Genomic DNA, 17862 nt, shown 5'->3' on the forward strand with positions numbered 1-17862 from the left:
AACCATAGCCCAGTATAGCAAGTACTTAGTAAGGGCCAAATGTGCTAGGTGTGGTGAGACCCCAAAGGATGAATATGAGAACACCCTTGCCCTCAAGGGGCTTGCCATCTATTGAGGGTGGAGGTGGCCATATAAACAACTAACTGTAAATACAAGACAAGATTTGCATGTACGGGGAAAATAGCAAATTTTAATAGAGGGGAGAATGAAAGACTGTTTCACATAACATCTGGACTACAACTGGAAGGACTTTAATCAACAGATTAGGGTGGCAGCAGGGGGATTCTAGGCTGAGGCATCAGCACAGTAAAGTCCAGGGGCAGGAATAGGGTCCAGTGTGGCAGACGTGTCGGGAACAGACACAGATCAGGAAGTCTGTCAGTGCCACACTACAGTCCATGCCACACTACAGTTCCTGACATTCTCCTGCAGATCACAACCTACAAGCATGCTAACTCTCAAGTAAGCAGGGTATTAACTAAAACAGTGTATTCGTCCACATTTTGGAGGAAAAAGGAGTTTATTGGGTAGCCTAATGTGGTACTATAGTGTAGACCACTGGGCATTACTTTTTCTCTTACCTACACTGCAATCATCCCCTTGCCAGGAAGGCGGGCACCTGCAGTGGTAGCCACGGCTGGTGTTGTCTGCGATGCATTCGCCATCATGAAGACAAGGGTTCGTGGCACAGCTGTTGACTACAAACACATTCCAGGAGTAAAGCAGTTAACCACACAGGAAATGTAAAGGCGGCTCTAGGTAAATATTTAATTCTCCCAGCTAATATTTGATTCTTGCTTATTTGTTTACTTGCCCTGAAAGGCAACATCACAAAAGTAAAATGTGTTTCCCAGAGGTGCAGTGGGACAGCGTCCTGGTACTAGTCTGTGTTCAGATATAAATGTTAGACAATGGGATCTCTGAATGCAATAACTGATTCTAATCAAATGCAGCTTACAGGTCACTCCATTCAGGATTGATGATTATATCGCCTTGGTGACACTTAGAAAATTCTACTTGAATCAATGTCAATTGAAAGCACACTTTAGGGGGGAAAAGGATCTCTGATTAACTCATCCCCCTGCTAGAAGATTTACTCTGCGTGCGTGTGTGCGCACGTGCCCTGTCCTTTCTCTTGGGCTGGCACGGGAATGGTTTGCTTATGAGCCTCCAGCCCAGGTTGACTGTGGCTGACAGGTTGGAACTGTACTGCTCACTGAGCTTTCTGCTCCAGCCACTACAAAGCATCATCTCTTCTTTCCTTCTTCCCTAAGAAGCCAGTTTCCATTTCACTCCTTCTCCAACAGCAGTTTTCCTTTCCCGTGTCTGGACAAGCCAAAAGTGTAATTTTGAACACGACATGAAAAGATGCATCATCCTACTTCCTTCTACTGTTCCTTAAATGACAAAGGATTATCTGGCTGACTTTACTTTCCTGGTACCAGCAACCTCAACATGGCTATAAAAACAACCCTAAGTGTGATATAAAGGAGCCCTGGCCGTGCAGTCACTGTGGGAAAAGGTTAGTTCACCATCTTTTCATTTACATGTCTCCCCACTCCCATTTATCAACTAGCCATACACTCTTTGGGAGACAAAGGAGCTTGGGCTTCCCTGGAACAAGAGAAACCCAGTGATGCCAAGAAGCCCCCTGGTGACTGGGGAGCCCTAACTCAAGAGACTCTGAGATCTAATCCAGAAGCAGATACCCAGTTGATCCCTGTCTCAGCCAGGCCATCTAAGCTTCTTTACTTGAGTTTCTCCACCCTGCAATCCTGCTTCACTACCCTCCTCTGACCTCTGAGGAGTTAAAGGCATGCTTGAAAAGCTCTTACAACTACAGGACACGAAAAGTTGCAATTGTACCATCTACTGATGTGACACATGGCCAATGCATCCTTTCCTCTTTATTCAGGAAGCATTATGCAACACAGGGGTGAGAAAATTAGGCCTACCCATGACCTTCTTTTACACTTTTAAGAGTTTAAACAGGAAGCATTTTAGGTCACAAAACAGAGGCTATTTCAAATGCCAGCCATTTCTACAAATTCACATGAACCCCGAGCCCCATGTAGCTCTCAGTGCTGGACTAAGCCTTGCAGTTAACATGTGCTTGTGTGACTGTGTTTTACCTGAGGCTGAAGAGGACAGTGTTGTTGGTGACCGTGTGCTGCTCTGAACAGCAAAGGTGGCAGATTTGGGAGCCAAGGCTTCAGCCGTGGAAACAACTGTGGTTTGGGGAGAAGGAGATGTTCCGAGGGAATGTGAAGCTGGGCTGTACTCTGCTGTAACGCCAAATTTTGTGGTCAATTCTTTTGCTGATGTGGGTATACTGGTCAGAGGGATCAATCCAGTGGTAGCATCTACATTCACTTGGTTCCTTTTTGTGCTGATGCCACCTTCTGTTGAGATTTGAGGAACTAGAGTTTCAGGATGGGTCAGCGAGAGCTGTTTTCCAGCTGTAGTCTGTATGGCTGTAGGACCAGTGACCAGAGATGCTGTGCTTGACAGGGTGCCAGGAGTGGTCATAAGAGGATGAGAGGTCTTCAGAACGGTGGTGGTGAAAGCTGGAGACATTTGTGCTAAGTTGGTGCTTGTGGCTGGAAGGGTTTGCTCTGTGGAGGACTCTGTTAAGGATGGAGGCAAAGGAGAGCTCGTTGTTATAGCTTTGGTGGACTCTGTGGGCAGAGACACCAGGCTTGGTGACTTTGATTCTGTAATGACTTTCTCTTGGTGTGGGGTGCTCTGGTTCTTAAGGTCTGCAGTTTGACTGCTATGGAGCATTGTCATAAATGATGTCATTGTTGATGTCTGAACTGAAGTCACAGGAGTCTCCGTTACCCTGGGCAGGACTGGGGTAGAAGATGACTGTGGTAAGGTTGTTTGTGAGACAGAAAGTGGGGCAGATGTAGATGTTGTTAAGGATACTGGTAAAGGCGATGGTGAGGAAGACAATGGTGTGAATGCATCAGAGGTAGACTTTAGCAGATGCACAGAGGCCACAGTTGATGATAAAATTGATGAAAATAAATGGTGGGATTGTGACACAGAGGGCAGAGGCAAAGGAGGTCCTGAAGAAGAAGATGAGGAGGAAGAGGAGGAGGAAGAGGAAGAGGGGGAGGAAGAGGAGGAGGAGTCACTAACAAACTCAGCATCAGTGTCCAGAATAACCGAAGTGTTTGGCATATTAATGGTGGGTGTGTAGGATGGAAGGTTGGATGTATGCAGAACTGGCGACTCAGTAGAAGGCTGAGCATATTCCCCGTCATAGGATGAGATGTTACTTCTCTCAGTCTGAGCATGAGAAAAGGAGGAATAGTCTGAATGTGAAGAGTTTGAGATCTTAATATAAGAAGTTGAGCTCTCCACGACGTCTGAGGATGAACTGTTATCTGTAATGGACAGTAATGCCCGTTCTCCTTTGGTGAAAGTAGATGACAGGTAGGTGTGGTCTGTGTGGTCACTGGAAGTCCTTTGTTCAGTAGCTGTGCCACTCACTTGACCGTAGCTAATCCCAGTGACTGTAAAGGGAAAAGCCAAAGTTAGGTCAAATAAAAGAACAACAAATCTCTGAAATATACACTATCAAACAGACTTTCCGTGTCCTGGAACTCAATGAATTCAAGTGGGTGAAACACTTGCTTTGGAGAGGTGGCTTTCAATGGTGAGCACTCTGAACAAAGACATTGTGGGCAGGCAGGAGTGGTCAGTGTCTCCTCTGAGCAGACTGACCTTCTGACAGAAGCAGTGGTAGTGGCACTGGAAATGGTAACAAAAGAGAAGTGGGGACTAAGAGTCTAAAAATGGAGAGGAGTTCCAAATTCCCTCCACATGCCTTTTTCGATAAAAGCAAACTGGTGTCTGAAAAGCTCTTAAGACCCCAAATAGAATAACTGTTATGCCTAAATGAAAAAAGGAAAACCTTCCCAAATTGCCATTCTGTAGAATGAGATATTTCTTTCCTAGGAGATTGACCTCAGCCACAAGTGGTTGGTCTCTTATTTTAAGTCTCCCAGCAGACACTATCCCAAATTCCCTAGGTGAGTGTGTGTGGAGGGCTGGGGGTGGGAATTGGGGAGGGGTGTTCACCTTCCTGACGTGGGAGAACCTAGAAAGTTCTCTTCATAAAGAGCTTATAAGGCACTTTCTGGCTTGACAGCTAACTGAATCATCCCAGGACTGTGAGTAAATTAATAGATAAGCTGAAGGGATGTGTTAAAAGAGACTATGGAAGACACCCCACCTCCTAGGGCACTGGAGGCAGCCAGTGACCGTGAGACCAGGCCCATGTCGTCCGTCACGTTCACATGCAGAGAGGCGCTCTCTGTTTCTTGGGGCATGGTCGCTGCATGGCTACCCGCTTCCCCAGAAGTCATGCTCATGCTGGTGTTGGTGAGGGTGATAGACCGTAGTGTGCGTTCCCCATTTCCAGTGACAGTGGCCAAGGTGTGGGTGCCGAGAGAGGGCACCCCAAAAGTCCTGTCCTCTGCATTGGCGGAACTGTCACCAAGCGCTTGGCCCGGCTCTTGGCTGTCTTCCAAGGCTAAAAGTAGAGCGAAAGGGGATGGCTGAAAAATGCAGGGCTACAGCAACAGATTGTGCACCAAGCCTCACTTCCTGGGCCGTGGGAGCCAAGACACTTCCCTGTACTCTTAGGGTCTTTATCTGAGATGTCTGTTGCTCTTGTAAACATGGCTCAGTGACTGAAACCTCAAGAGAAACTGTGGATCAGCACATCTGTTCAGGCACCCTGGATTTATAGGAGGGTATATTACTTTAGTAATAGGATCGATACTGGATTTTTGCTCAGTGATACATAATAAATAGAGTTTATGTCAGAGAAATTGGTAGTGGGGGTGAGGAGGTAAACAGTGGGTGAAAGACTAATAACCCTACTGGGGCTTTAGACATTTGCACAAGGCCCAGGAGGGAGGCCATAGTCCTCCTTGGAAGGCTCTTCCTTCTGGAAGGACCAGGAATACATGAATGGCCACAGGGCCAGTCATTCCAGAGCATTAGTACAATGGCAAAGAAATAGCCTAGGGTTGGGGGTGAAAGGCGGGCTTGTTTTTTGTTTTCTTTTATTTTTTAAAATGCATGTGTTTTATTCCATTGATGGGGATGGAATAGGGAAGATGACACATGAATAAATGTTCTTTTCATTCTCTTTTGGGTATATGTTTATGCTACAAACCTAAAGGGTCTTAGAACTAATCTTAGATTGTTAGATTATCAGATAAACCCTTCTTTTCAGAAATGATGAAAAAGAGGTCCAATTCTCCTTGGCCTAAATCCTTCCTAATCTGGCTGTACAAAAACAAAACGAAACAAAACAAAACAAACAAACAGGTTCTTTTCTGGTTCTTATTCACATTCCCAGCCCAGACTGGCTGTCAGCACCCCACGACCATGCTTTGATGGAAAACAGTGTAAAGCTGAGTGTTGGCTAAATTCATTTTGGGAGAGGTTTGAATTGACAAGAACGAGCACAGGCCATGAGCATCACTGAGAAAGCCAGAAGCCAGAGAGAGATGCAACTCAAGCCAGGCTGAAGGGCTCGAGACCTGTGGAGAGCCAACCAGGAGAGGTTCAAGAGCAGGATCTAACTGAGTATGATTTCTCTGGGCAAAGAGAAAAAGGCCTTGGATAGGGAGATCCTAAACTCTCTGTTAAATGAAATTTAGGCCAATGACCACATCAGGGTTACAGGCTCAACAAAGTAGAGAGAGAGTCAGACATGAAATGGAGGTGCTGAATCTGAATGCAGAAAAGGGAGCGGGGCTTGGAATCAACCCAAATGTCCATCTGTGACAGACTGGATTAAGAAAATGTGGCACATATACACCATGGAATACTATGCAGCCATAAAAAAGGATGAGTTTGCGTCCTTTGTAGGGACATGGATGCAGCTGGAAACCATCATTCTTAGCAAACTATCACAAGAACAGAAAACCAAACACCGCATGTTCTCACTCATAGGTGGGAACTGAACAATGAGATCACTTGGACTCAGGAAGGGGAACATCACACACTGGGGCCTATTATGGGGGGGGAGGGGGGAGGGATTGCATTGGGAGTTATACATGATATAAATGATGAATTGATGGGTGCTGACGAGTTGATGAGTGCAGCACACCAACATGGCACAAGTATACATATGTAACAAACCTGCACGTTATGCACATGTACCCTAGAACTTAAAGTATAATAAAAAAAATGAAAAAAACAAAAACAAACAAAAAAAACTCTAAAAGGCTGGAGTGCAGAACCCGTCAGCTTTGGATGACTCTGAGGGAACAAGATAAAGCATTGTGTTAACCCACAGTGAGATGGTTTCAGCAATGTGGCTACTTTCTATCTAGCTCTTTATAACTGAACTCCAAGATCTGATCACACTGAAATCATATATTCCTCTTGAACCAACTGAGCATTAATTGCAGAGAAGAGGGTACTGAAGAGACGTAAAAGGGAAAGGCTATGAAACTCAAGATCCTGGTTTCAGAAGGTAGAAGTCCTGACTCCCACAGTAGTGAGGGTGAAAAATGATTCCTTTTGCTTAGGAGATAGATAATGTGTTTTCCAGGCACAGACATAAAAGAGCATAAATATCCCCCGCTCGGATGTGTGGTATTCTTCCATGATAAATGCATGCTTTTCCACATCACATGAGTATTAATAAATGCTAATCTTCCTCATCAATTAGGATTCTCATATGGGGGAAATGAAGCTATTACTAGTGACTTGAGAAGTAAGAATTTAAACCTATTCAAAGATTAAATGATAAGCTGATACATTTTTGCTTTAGTCAGAATATACTTTACATTGATAAAAGACTTCTGAGAATTGTTTTAAAAAATTATCCCAAAGCATTACCAAAATGAAACATCAAAAGAAAAATTTTCTCAAACTGACAAATTGGACTTCTTCAAATTTAAAAACTTTTGTGCTACAAATGATTCCATCAAGAAAGAGAAAAGACAACCCACAGGAGAAATGTCTGCAAATTATATATTTGATAAAGGACTGTATCCACAATATGCAAAGAACTTTTTTATTTTTTTGAGACAGGGTGTCTCTGTCACCCAGGCTAGAGTGCAGTGGCACGATCTCAGCTCACTGCAACCTCTGCCTCACAGTTTCAAGCGATTCTCCTGCCTCAGCCTCCCGAGTAGCTGGGATTATAAGCACGTGCCACTGTGTCTGGCTAATTTCTGTATTTTTACTAGAGACAGGGTTTTGCCATGTTGGCCAGGCTGGTCTTGAACTTCTGACCTCAAGTAATTCGCCCGCCGCAGCCTGCCAAACTGCTGGAATTACAGGCGTGAGCCACCACAGCCAGCCACAAAGAACTCTTACAATTTAATAATAAAAAGTCAAATAACCCAATTTTAATAGTCAAAAGGTTGGAATAGACATATTCAAAGAAGACATACAAGTGGCCAAGAAGCACATGAAAAGATGCTTAGCATTATTAGTCAATTGGGAAATACAAGTCAAAACCACAATGAGATGCCTTCACCCCCCACTCAGATGGCTATAATCAGAAAAGATGGATAATTACAAGTGTTGGTGAAGATGTAGCAACATTAGAACACTTGTACACTGCTGGTTGGAAAATAAAATGATGCAGCCACTTTGGAAAAGAGTTCGGTAGTTCCTCAGAAGGTTAAAAATAGAACAGCCACAGCCACATAACCTGGCCCTTCCTAAAGAATTGAAAATTTACAACCACGTATACACTTGCACCCGAATGTTCACCACAGCATTACTCATCATAGCCAAAAGGTGGGAACAACCCAAACATCCATCAATTGATGACAACTGATAAACGAAGTGTGGCATGTCCCTGCCACAGCATATTAGTAAGCCACGAAAAGGAACGAAGTTGTGATACAACATGGATGAACCTTGAAAACATGACACTAAGCGAAAGACACAAAGGACCACATATTGTACGATTTCATTTATAGGAAGTGTCTCGAATGGACAAATCTACAGAGACAGAAAACACAGGAGTGGTTGCCAGGGACTGGAAGAGGGGAGAATGGGAGGTGACTGCTGATGAGTTTGGAGTTTCTTTGTGGGGTGATGGAAATGTTCCAGAATTAGACAGTGGTGATGCTGCACAACTTTGTGACTATACTAAAAATCACTGAATTGTGTACTTTAAATGGGCAAATACTATGGAATGTGAAATACCTCAATAAAGCTGTTTTTTTAAAAAGAGAGAATTTATTTGAATGAATGCGCCGACAACTACTAACAAGAAGGGGAGATTTTCACCTTCCAGAAGCTCTGTGACTGAGGCAGGTATGGAGTTATGGGTTGGCCACAGGGAATGAGAGGATGTGGACAGAGAAGTCCCTGAGCTATGTGTGGGAAGAGGAAGTGGCAAGAACAGCTTCTCAGAGATGTACCAGAAAAAACTGGGGGATATATAGGTGTATCTGTATCAACCAGCCAGAATAAGGGCCTGGGAAATAAGGAAGGAAGGTGGAGGGGCCTGAGGAGTTATTTCATTCACTCATGCTTTTTTTTGGGGGGGGTGGGGGGGACAGTTTCACTTTGATTGCCCAGGCTGGAGTGCAGTGGTGTGATCTCAGCTCACTGCAACCTCCGCCTCCTGGGTTCAAACAATTCTCCTGCCTCAGCCTCCCAAGTAGCTGGGATTACAGATGCCCACCACCACACCTGGCTAATTTTTTGTATTGTTAGTAGAGACGGGGTTTCATCAAGTTGGTCAGTCTGGTCTCGAACTCCTGACCTCAGGTGATCCACCCGCCTTGACATCCCAAAGTGCTGGGATTACAGGCGTGAGCCACCACCCCGGCCCTCATGCATGGTTTTAATATGCCACAGATTTCATAAGCATCGTGAGTCCCTCTCTCCTCCATGGGGCACAGTTGCACGCAAAGGAAAAACTCACTCGAACGTTCTCCACGTGGTGCTGACGAATTCAAGCTTTCCGAGGAAGATGTAGATGCAGACTCTGAATAATTCCTATCTCCCAACGCTGTGTGACTTCCTCCAGACTGTACAGTAGAGTCTGAGAACTGGGTCAACACTGATGCATTCACACCTTCAGGGTATGAAGCAGAGCTTCCTGTCACATCTGCAGATGTTGTGCTGTTGGTCAAGAGCCAGAGTTCAGTGCTCACTCTACCTCTTGTGGGTGCGACTGACCTAGACACAGTCTCGGTCTGAGACATGGGACTTCCATTTTGCACCTCAGAGCTGCTGGCAAGCTGATGTTCTCCAAAGGCTGTAAGGTATCATAGGAAAAAAGGCCATTACATAGATATGAAAGAGATCCCTTGGCAACTAAGAAGTGAGACCTCTCTAGGGAAAGATTCTTTGCCAAGGAATCTGGCATGGTGTTTATTAAATGTATTATGCACTATCATATTCTAAATAATTATTTCAAAACTCTTGGGTGGCAGCAAGGTAGCAATACAAAAAAATATAACTTGCTGAATAGGGGACCTTTGAAACAGCATGTGCAAGTAGCAGAGTAACCTATAGGCTTGAGTGTTTCATTCTCTTTCCCATAAAAAGTGTTCGAGAGAGTGAGTGTGTGGTTACATACAACAAATACAATGCACATAAATATAGCGCACAGTCACAGCACTTTCCTAAAGCAGTTCTCTTATGAATAAAGGTTATTCTAATACCAAAGTATAGCAAAAACAAAAATCAATTATAAGGACTAAGCTAAACCATGAATTTGGGAACAATATTTACATCTGCACATTTATGTGGAAAGACAATGTGTACACAAAATAACTGAAGCTAGTTTAAAGAGTGGGCCAGGCTGGGCACGGTGGCTTATGCCTGTAATCACTTTGGGAGGGCAAGGCGGGAGGATTGCTTAGGGCCAGAGCCCAAGGCCAGCCTGGGCAACATTGTAAGACCCCATCTCTACAAAAAACAGAAAAATTAGCTGGGTGGAGTGGCATGCACCTGTAGTCCTAGCTACTCCGGAGGCTGAGGTGAGAGATCACCTGAGCCTGGGGAGGTTGAGGCTGCAGTGCGCCGTGATCATGCCACTGCACTCTAGCCTGGGTGACAGAGCCAGATATTGTCTTTAAAACAAAATAAAACATAAAGAGCAGGCCAGCTCTCAGCTTGAAGACCATGCTGTAGAGTGAAAAGAAGATGGAACTGAGAACCCTGAGGCTAAGGTCTCAACTCTACTGAGTGAGCTAAATGGCCAGGCACCCATTACTTAAATCCTCAGAGCCGTAGTTTTCTCATCTATAAGAAAGCAGGAGGAATGACACCTGTCTGACTAACTTCACAATGTTCTCATAAGAGTGACCATGAAAATGCAGTAGTGTCATTAAAAAGCATACTTTTCTTTGGAGATTACGAATGGTCTTGAAGAGATCCCCTAAGAAAATTCAACAATTTACAAACGTCCCTAATAGATCAAGTAAAGATGGAATACTTACTTGGGGAATCATTTTGCCAATGCAAAGATGTAAGTCCAAATTCATTTTCTGTAGATGGTTCAATGAATTCCCCATCCCCTGGATTCCCAGTTACTCTACTGTTTCTTCTCGATTCCACTGCAGAGGGTGAAAGATGGACTGAAGCTGAAGTCGTGGCAATTTTGGAGTCCTTGGGGAAGCCTTCTGTCTTGCTCACAGGTCCCAGACTGACCGTCAAAGATCGGAGTGTTCTCGGGCCACCATCAGTGAACACTGTGGCAACGTGCATTGTCTTTGTCTGACGGACTGAGGAGCTCTGGAGGCCAGTGGAGCTGTTAAGCTTCTCTGTACTTTCAGAAGCTACAAAGGAAAAAGATACGCTTCAAAATTACTCAGGAGTGTAACAAAATCACTATATTAGAGATACAAATGATGTTTCTTACATTTTGGTGGATACATCTAAATACCATGGACCTAATATAGATACAAACATATCTATACACACACATGCGACCAGGACACATGCCCGCACTCTCCCCTTACTGGTTCTAATCCTCACAGAGGAAGGTGGAGAACACCGAGATCCCTCACCAGGCACAATGAGAAGCTTATATGTTATTTGCATTATTTGTTTTTTAAAAAGGAAGATGAAAATGTCTGCTGAATTTTACATTACAGCTTAAACAGGACTGGCCACTGTGATAAGGTTTTTGTTATTTTGCTCTGCTTTGTTTTAGCAATGTAATGCTTTTGTTCAAATGCTGTTATTGATTAAAATCTCACACATAAAATGAATAAAAGTGAAGCTGCTGCCAGGTGGCCCACCCCAGGTCACTACTAAGGAGGCCTAGGGTTTTGCAGAACACAGCTGGAAACTGTGTTCCAGAATACTGCTCTCATGGCCTAGAGCAGTAATTCCAAGCCTTGTCACCATCAAGGGTTCTTTGTTATTCCCCACCTCATGGCCACCCTAAGCCTTATGTTTTGAAAGACTATTCACCAAACTGCATTTGTTAAATAACAGAATTTCTAATCAGCAGGAAATACTTATTATTACCCCACAAATTTAATTCCACCCAAAAGCAAACAGGCTTCATTATCATACTTCGCCCCATTAAGCTTTAGAGACCAGCTCTCAAATCTTCATACTACTCCAATGGGCCCCTCGGAGATCAAGGACTCCACGAGCAGTTTCTCTCGTTGATGGATGGCAGCCACGGGGAAACTGTCAAGAACCTCAAGGAGTGAATCAGACACTATTGGTCAAAAGGCGTAGTCTGCTCCACATAAGTACAGGTGGCTCCCTTCCATAAATAACTTTCTAAAGGATGCCCTGAGAACTGACCTCCAGAAAGGTCTATTAAAATCTTCACTCCAGATGGGAATAAACTGCAGGAAAGCTTAGGGAATGGAAAGAAACATGGTGGGTAAGACTAAAGGCACAAAAAGAGAGTGTCTTTCTTCTTTTTAGGCTAAAAATAATAAAAAGTACTTTACACCTATATAATAAAAGGCTTTGAGCTGTTAATTATGGCCTAGAAAAGGGAAAAAGGAAGTTGTCATTACAGACAATTCCTTGAAGACCAGTCCTATGTGTAGTTGTGACTACAACCACAAATAAATTTTAAATATCACTACAGCAAGAGAGAGAGAGAGAGAGAGAGAAAGAGAGCGAGCAAGCATGGGAAACAAAAAGGTTCCTCTCACTCTTGTGCAAAACCATAAAACCAGCTATATCTAGAACACAGCTGGCAGCTCTGGTCACCCCACCTTAATGGAGACAAAATGAAGATGCAGGCAATCTATACAACTAGTAATGGAAACAAGAAACAGAAAGACCTGGACACAAAAATAGAGTCCCAGACCACCCAAATCCACCTCTACTTAAAAACATAAACCAAACCAAACCAAACAAACAAAACACACTTCAGAATTTAAAAAAAGAAAAAGAAAAGAAAGCATAATAGACATGCCCCATATCCTCACTCAACCACATGGCTTCTCAGCCCTTACTTCATTAGAGTCATCATTGATATCCACCAAATTGCAGCCTCATCAGCTTTCTGGAGGTTCTTTCAAAACACTTTTATTCCCAGGAAACTGCATGAATTTCATCCATTCAACATTCCCTTCAAAATCCAGTGGTCGGTCTGGCGCAGTGGCTCATGCCTGTAATCCCAGCACTTTGGGAGGTCGAGGTGGGTGGATCACCTGAGGACAGGGGTTCGAGACCAGCCTGGCCAACATGGTGAAACACCATCTCTACTAAAAATACAAAAATTAGCTGGCTGTGGTGGTGGGTGCCTGTAATCCCAGCTACTCAGGAGGTTGAGGCAGGAGAATTGCTTGAACCCGGGAGGTGGAGGTTGCAGTGGGCTGAGATTGTGCCACTACACTCCAGCCTGAGCGACAGAGAGAGACTTGGTCTCAAACAAACAAACAAACCAAAACAAACAAACAAATAAAAAACTCCAATGGTGATACTGAATTCAGCCTGAAAAACCCAGGCCTGTCCACCTCTAGTGGATTTAGCAAATCAATGGGAATGAAATATAATTACAAAAGTCACAAATGCTGAAAGTCAGGAAAGGAAAATGGCTGTTTTTCCCTGACTCTGAGAGCTCTGCAGAACATTGCTTCTTTATCTCATTATCTCATCATTATCATCATTATCAAAAACTACCATTCACTGACCAATTATGACTTGCAAGGAATTGGGCTAAGTACATTATATACAAATCTCATTTAGTCCTCACGGGAAAGCTATGAAATGTGTGTGAATACTTTGACAGAGTTGGTGACTCTTTGTAAAAAGAGAAAATGTTTGGTCAAACTAATCTACAAACACTACTTATATTACTAAATGAGCACCTGTTAAATAAATCTAGGGGGAAACGTACCACATTTCTAATCAACAGGCTAGATTCTTGGTTATTTAATAATTGCCCTTCTTGCTCATTTCTACCCCTAAAGCAGCCATTCAAAGATGGAAAGACCATCCATCTGGGAGCAGAAACAAGCCAAATTCCTGATCTTTTTAATGGGAGGTTGCAAGAATGCCTGCTCATCTGCTAAAAGTACATGGGTCTCTCTTCAATCACAGCACAAAACACTGGAACCTCAGGAACACGTCAGAATGCTCAACCTTGACCTGACTGCAATCTAGAACTTGCCAAAAGTGCAGCTGAAGTAGCTGATATTTGAGAAAGATACGCCAAATCTACAATCTTCAGAGTTATTTATGCTCTCTTTCTTTACAAAGTGAAATCACCACAAGGCAATTTACCTGGACCACAGTAGCTTAGCTACCCACAGAAATACTTTCATAAGTTGAGATCCATTATTATACCCTCAGTTCCTATTGAGAATCTATATAAAATATCACCTTTTAAAGAACATTAGCACAATTTCCACAAACAGCAATTGAAGGCATTTTGCATTATGATTCTCAACGTTTCTTACGTAAACAGTCCTCTTAAAATGTACTGCCCCCAAACACTTACGCCTATGGATGAAATTGTATGCTTACTTTATCTGAAAACAATCGCATGCCCCACCCGGTTTCCCTTTGTGCCCTGGTTTCCAGGAAGCTCAGTACTAAATTTAGTGCTCAATTGTAGCCACTCTCACACAATTCAACATACACATATCTCTTTCCACCTTCAAAAGGGAGCTTTTTTCCGGTTTGTTGCTTTGTTTGCTTTTCCCTCCGATGATCAAATAATACAATGGTCATTATTAAAAAAATATGGAATGTATAGAAAGATATAAAGCAGCAAAAGATGTAAAGCAGCAAGAAAAACAACTTCCAATGGTTTCTGATCTCTTTTTAAAAATCTGATTCCATTCCCTAGGCCTATACTTCCTTTAACACTGTAAAGCATACAATTTGGTTTTGGAAGCAGGTAACTCCTGGCTATCCCAGCCTCGGAAAAGGTTATGTTGCATGCGTGTTTCTGTGTAGCTGAGTGAAGAGTGAAACGAGGCACAGAATACAAAGGCTGGATACACGTGGAATCACAGATGCTGAAACTAGAAAGAATCTTTCAGATCATCTGCTCAAATCCCTTCATGTTCCAAATAAGGAGCCCCCTCCTCTCCGTGCCAGGCTCCTAGCTATCTTCCTTGTGTTCACCTAGTGAGGCGCATCACTCATCAGACTCGTGCAAGTGCCAGACTTTTCACAGGGTCATATTTCCTAGTGGGTGGAGTGGCCAAGTGTTCACAAGCCCCGCTGCATTCCCCCTTTGCTTTTGTTTTTCCAGAGCTGGCCAACCAGGCCGAGTCGACTCCAGGTCTGCCTGGCAGGTCCTGCTGGCTCTCTCTCAGCACTCTTGCCTGAGTGCCTAGAGCTCCTGTATCGTGTAGTCAGAAAGGGACAGTAATGTCTCAACAATTAGATTCAAGGGGAAGACTCTGGTTAGTGGGTTAGCAGATGCCAGCCCAGCTTTAAAAACAAAGCAGAACTTTGTTTCCCATGTAACTTCAGATCCTTGTGCATGTACCCTCTGCATCCCCACAGCGAGGAGGGGAGGTTGGCAGGATGGATTCAGACATACTTGGATGCCTGGTGAGAACCCCATTTAACAGCACCCAGAACCATCTCTAATATCTAAAAGGGTTGTGGGACTCTACCTCAAACTGAACACACAGTTCACTAAAAAGGAAGAGAAATGCTCAGTAAAAGACTCAAGAGATATGAAAGATATGATGCAACTCACCAGCAGTTAAAAGTATAAGCTTTTAAAAGGATGGATAGTAAAAGAATTTCAGGAACAACTATATTTTTTAGTGTTGAAAAACAGGTGAAAAAAATATATAAGTGAATATAGAGTCATAGAGTCAAGTCCAGCAAAGTTGGAAACATAGGCTGATTTTTCAAATATACCACCAAAGTAGGTTGAATTTAAATTATAAATATTAAATGATCCTGATCAGAATCAAAGCATAGCTTCCTAGAAAATGCTTCCTTTCTACCGTTTAGTAAAGTTGTAAATCACTGAACCACAGAATTTTGAGGCTGGAAGAATTGCAGCTTTTATCCAATCCAACCAATGTTTATGAATAATCTTAAAAAGCAATCTTCTAAAAACATGAATCATAAATTATATTCAAATCCAGTCAGCAGGAAACTGTGTACAGGGTATGTGGAAGAGGAATTGGCTGCTTTAAACAGGCACTCCAGAAGGGACTTCTGGGTTTAGTTTTGGCTTTGATGACACAAACCCAAACTCCTAGTCTCACAAGGTACTTCTAAAATCCTCTGACCTGTAAAAATTCTGCAATGGCAATTTCGGAGGCAACCTAACCTCTATTTTCCAAGAATATTTCCAACCCTCTCTGTCCTGCTCCCTATGGTACGAGGATGAAAACACAAGCAGCACACACAAACACTGAATAAAACCTCAGAGAAGAAAAAAGATGGTCAGAGCTTCCAATATTCTCTTTGGCCCATGGCATGATGTGCCCTGTGAGGGTATCTGGGCACATGCTAATCCCTATGTCTTATCGGCTACACCTTGTTCTGGGGCGAGGGGGAACCTAAAAGAAGTAACAGACACAGCCCATGTCCTCAAGAGGATTACAGTCTCTCTGGGCAGAGAGGCATTAGATGACCTGCTATGACAAGGTGTACAGCACAGAGGACCAGATGGTTGAAGAAAGGCTTGGGAATCCCTGAGCTGAGACTTAACTGATGAGTAGTAATTGGAACAGCAGAGAGAGAGGCGAGCACTCCACAGCTGTAGTTACTAATACCACACCTTGCAAACTCCTGCGTTACATCTGTTTTTTTTTTTTTTTTTCAAAATGGCACCTAGAAAAATGTACACTCATGTTTTCTTTACCACCAAAGGAAACATTTTTGCAATAATGAAGAAATAAAATCTCACTCCTAATCAAATGGTACAATGCTCACCATTTCATGCACCCCAAGGTAAGGCCTCTTGTTTGAGAATAGACACCAATAGCTGGGTGCGGTGGCTCACGGCTGTAATCCCAGCACTTTGGGAGGCCGAGGTGGGGGGGGATTCCCTGAGGTCAGGAGTTCAAGACCAGCCTGGCCAACACGCTGAAACCTCATCTCTACTAAAAATACAAAAATTAGCCGGGCATGCGGATGGGCGCCTGTAATCCCAACTACTCAGGAGACTGAGGCAGGAGAATCACTTGAACCTGGGAGGCAGAAGTTGCAGTGAGCTGAGATTGCGTCACTGTACTCCAGCCTGGACGACAAAAAAAGAAAAACTATGTTAAACATGGGCCTCAATACTGAGATAAACTGGGTAGGTTGTACCTACTTCCACCCTAAGTACCTGGCATTAGAGGAAGAGCATTTTGGCTTGATGTCTTTTCCCCTTACTCCCTATTATGAGTATGTAACTAGCTGGCTATGCATATTGATTTATGTCTACTTTGGGTGACTTCCGAGTGTTAAGCTGGGTATGTGGCACTCACATGAGGAATGGTCTGTGAGAGGAGAGGAAGCTGCTGTCCTGTAGAAATGCAGCCAGGAGAGATCTGGTCCTGAGAAATTTCTCTTCCTAGAGGGCATGGTCAGCTCTCCCATCTCCAAAGCAGGAAGAGAGGATGGGCTCCAAGCCGAAGTGGTGGCCCCTTGGCTGTGTACAGTCACTTCTTCTGACAGCCCCATCAACCTCTCTGTTCCCATCTCCGAGGTTGTTCCACTCTTTGTTTGAAAAGGGGCAATTCTTTCATCGAACTCTGAACTGCTGGATGGCAGGTGAAGACTTTCCGAGGCTGAAAACAGACAGCAACAATTAGAATTCCACCAGCAGACTTCAAAACGTCTTAATACACTTTTAGGGGGCTCAGTTCTGACATCTACAAAATATACACACATGAGAAGAAATTAGGAGAATAATTCATTCTACAAAAAATAAACTCCTGAAAGAGACCACAAACCAAGCCAGAGACTGTTATTAGATCTCACAAAGATTCTGTGTATTGTGGTAAAATTCTCAGAAAAGGGGCTCACTGTAGGTAAGTATGGAATCGGAGATCAGGGTTCTGATCATCAGGACCCAGCAACCACACTCCACCAAATCGGTCCCAGAATTTACCTGAATGCAATATAAACAAAATTCCCAATATCTAGGTGACCAAGAAGACCAGGGAATATCATGTGCAGAGTTTCTAAGCTCTGTAGGAATCATTTATGAATACAAAAGCCTTTCGTATGCATCTTTACAGAATCGAGTCCCTCCCAACCAGATCTCCTGCCACTAGGACCTGAAACCATGGAATCATCCCTGACGGCTTCATCCTTTACTTTCAGGCCATCAACAGATCCTATCACTTTTCCCTGGTGAAGTCTCTACCAATCCCCTCCTCTTCATCCCTGTGGCCACGAGGCCACATTGCAGCACCTGATGTCTGAATTTCTCTGTCTGCCTGGGTGGTCCCTCATCCT

At 43.6% G+C, this 17862-nt stretch overlaps 1 protein-coding gene across 6 annotated transcripts in view; it reads right to left on the reverse strand.

Annotated features, from left to right (window-relative positions):
* HEG1 (heart development protein with EGF like domains 1) overlaps positions 1-17862 on the reverse strand; it is a 90064-nt gene that overhangs the window by 44154 nt on the left and 28048 nt on the right. For 4 of the 6 annotated variants that reach the window (XM_026456458.2, XM_026456469.2, XM_026456467.2 and 1 more), the window contains exons 3-8: positions 16887-17189; positions 10452-10790; positions 8927-9262; positions 4244-4543; positions 2133-3521; positions 582-698 (exon numbers count right to left, since the gene is read on the reverse strand). In XM_026456458.2, coding sequence (XP_026312243.1) covers positions 582-698; positions 2133-3521; positions 4244-4543; positions 8927-9262; positions 10452-10790; positions 16887-17189 — 2784 coding nt within the window. The remainder of the gene's footprint in view (positions 1-581; positions 699-2132; positions 3522-4243; positions 4544-8926; positions 9263-10451; positions 10791-16886; positions 17190-17862) is intronic. The other 2 variants (XM_026456468.2, XM_023215104.3) reach the window with 2 other exon arrangements.

This window comes from Piliocolobus tephrosceles, chromosome 2, assembly GCF_002776525.5.
Source record: "Piliocolobus tephrosceles isolate RC106 chromosome 2, ASM277652v3, whole genome shotgun sequence".
Lineage (NCBI taxonomy): Eukaryota > Metazoa > Chordata > Mammalia > Primates > Cercopithecidae > Piliocolobus > Piliocolobus tephrosceles.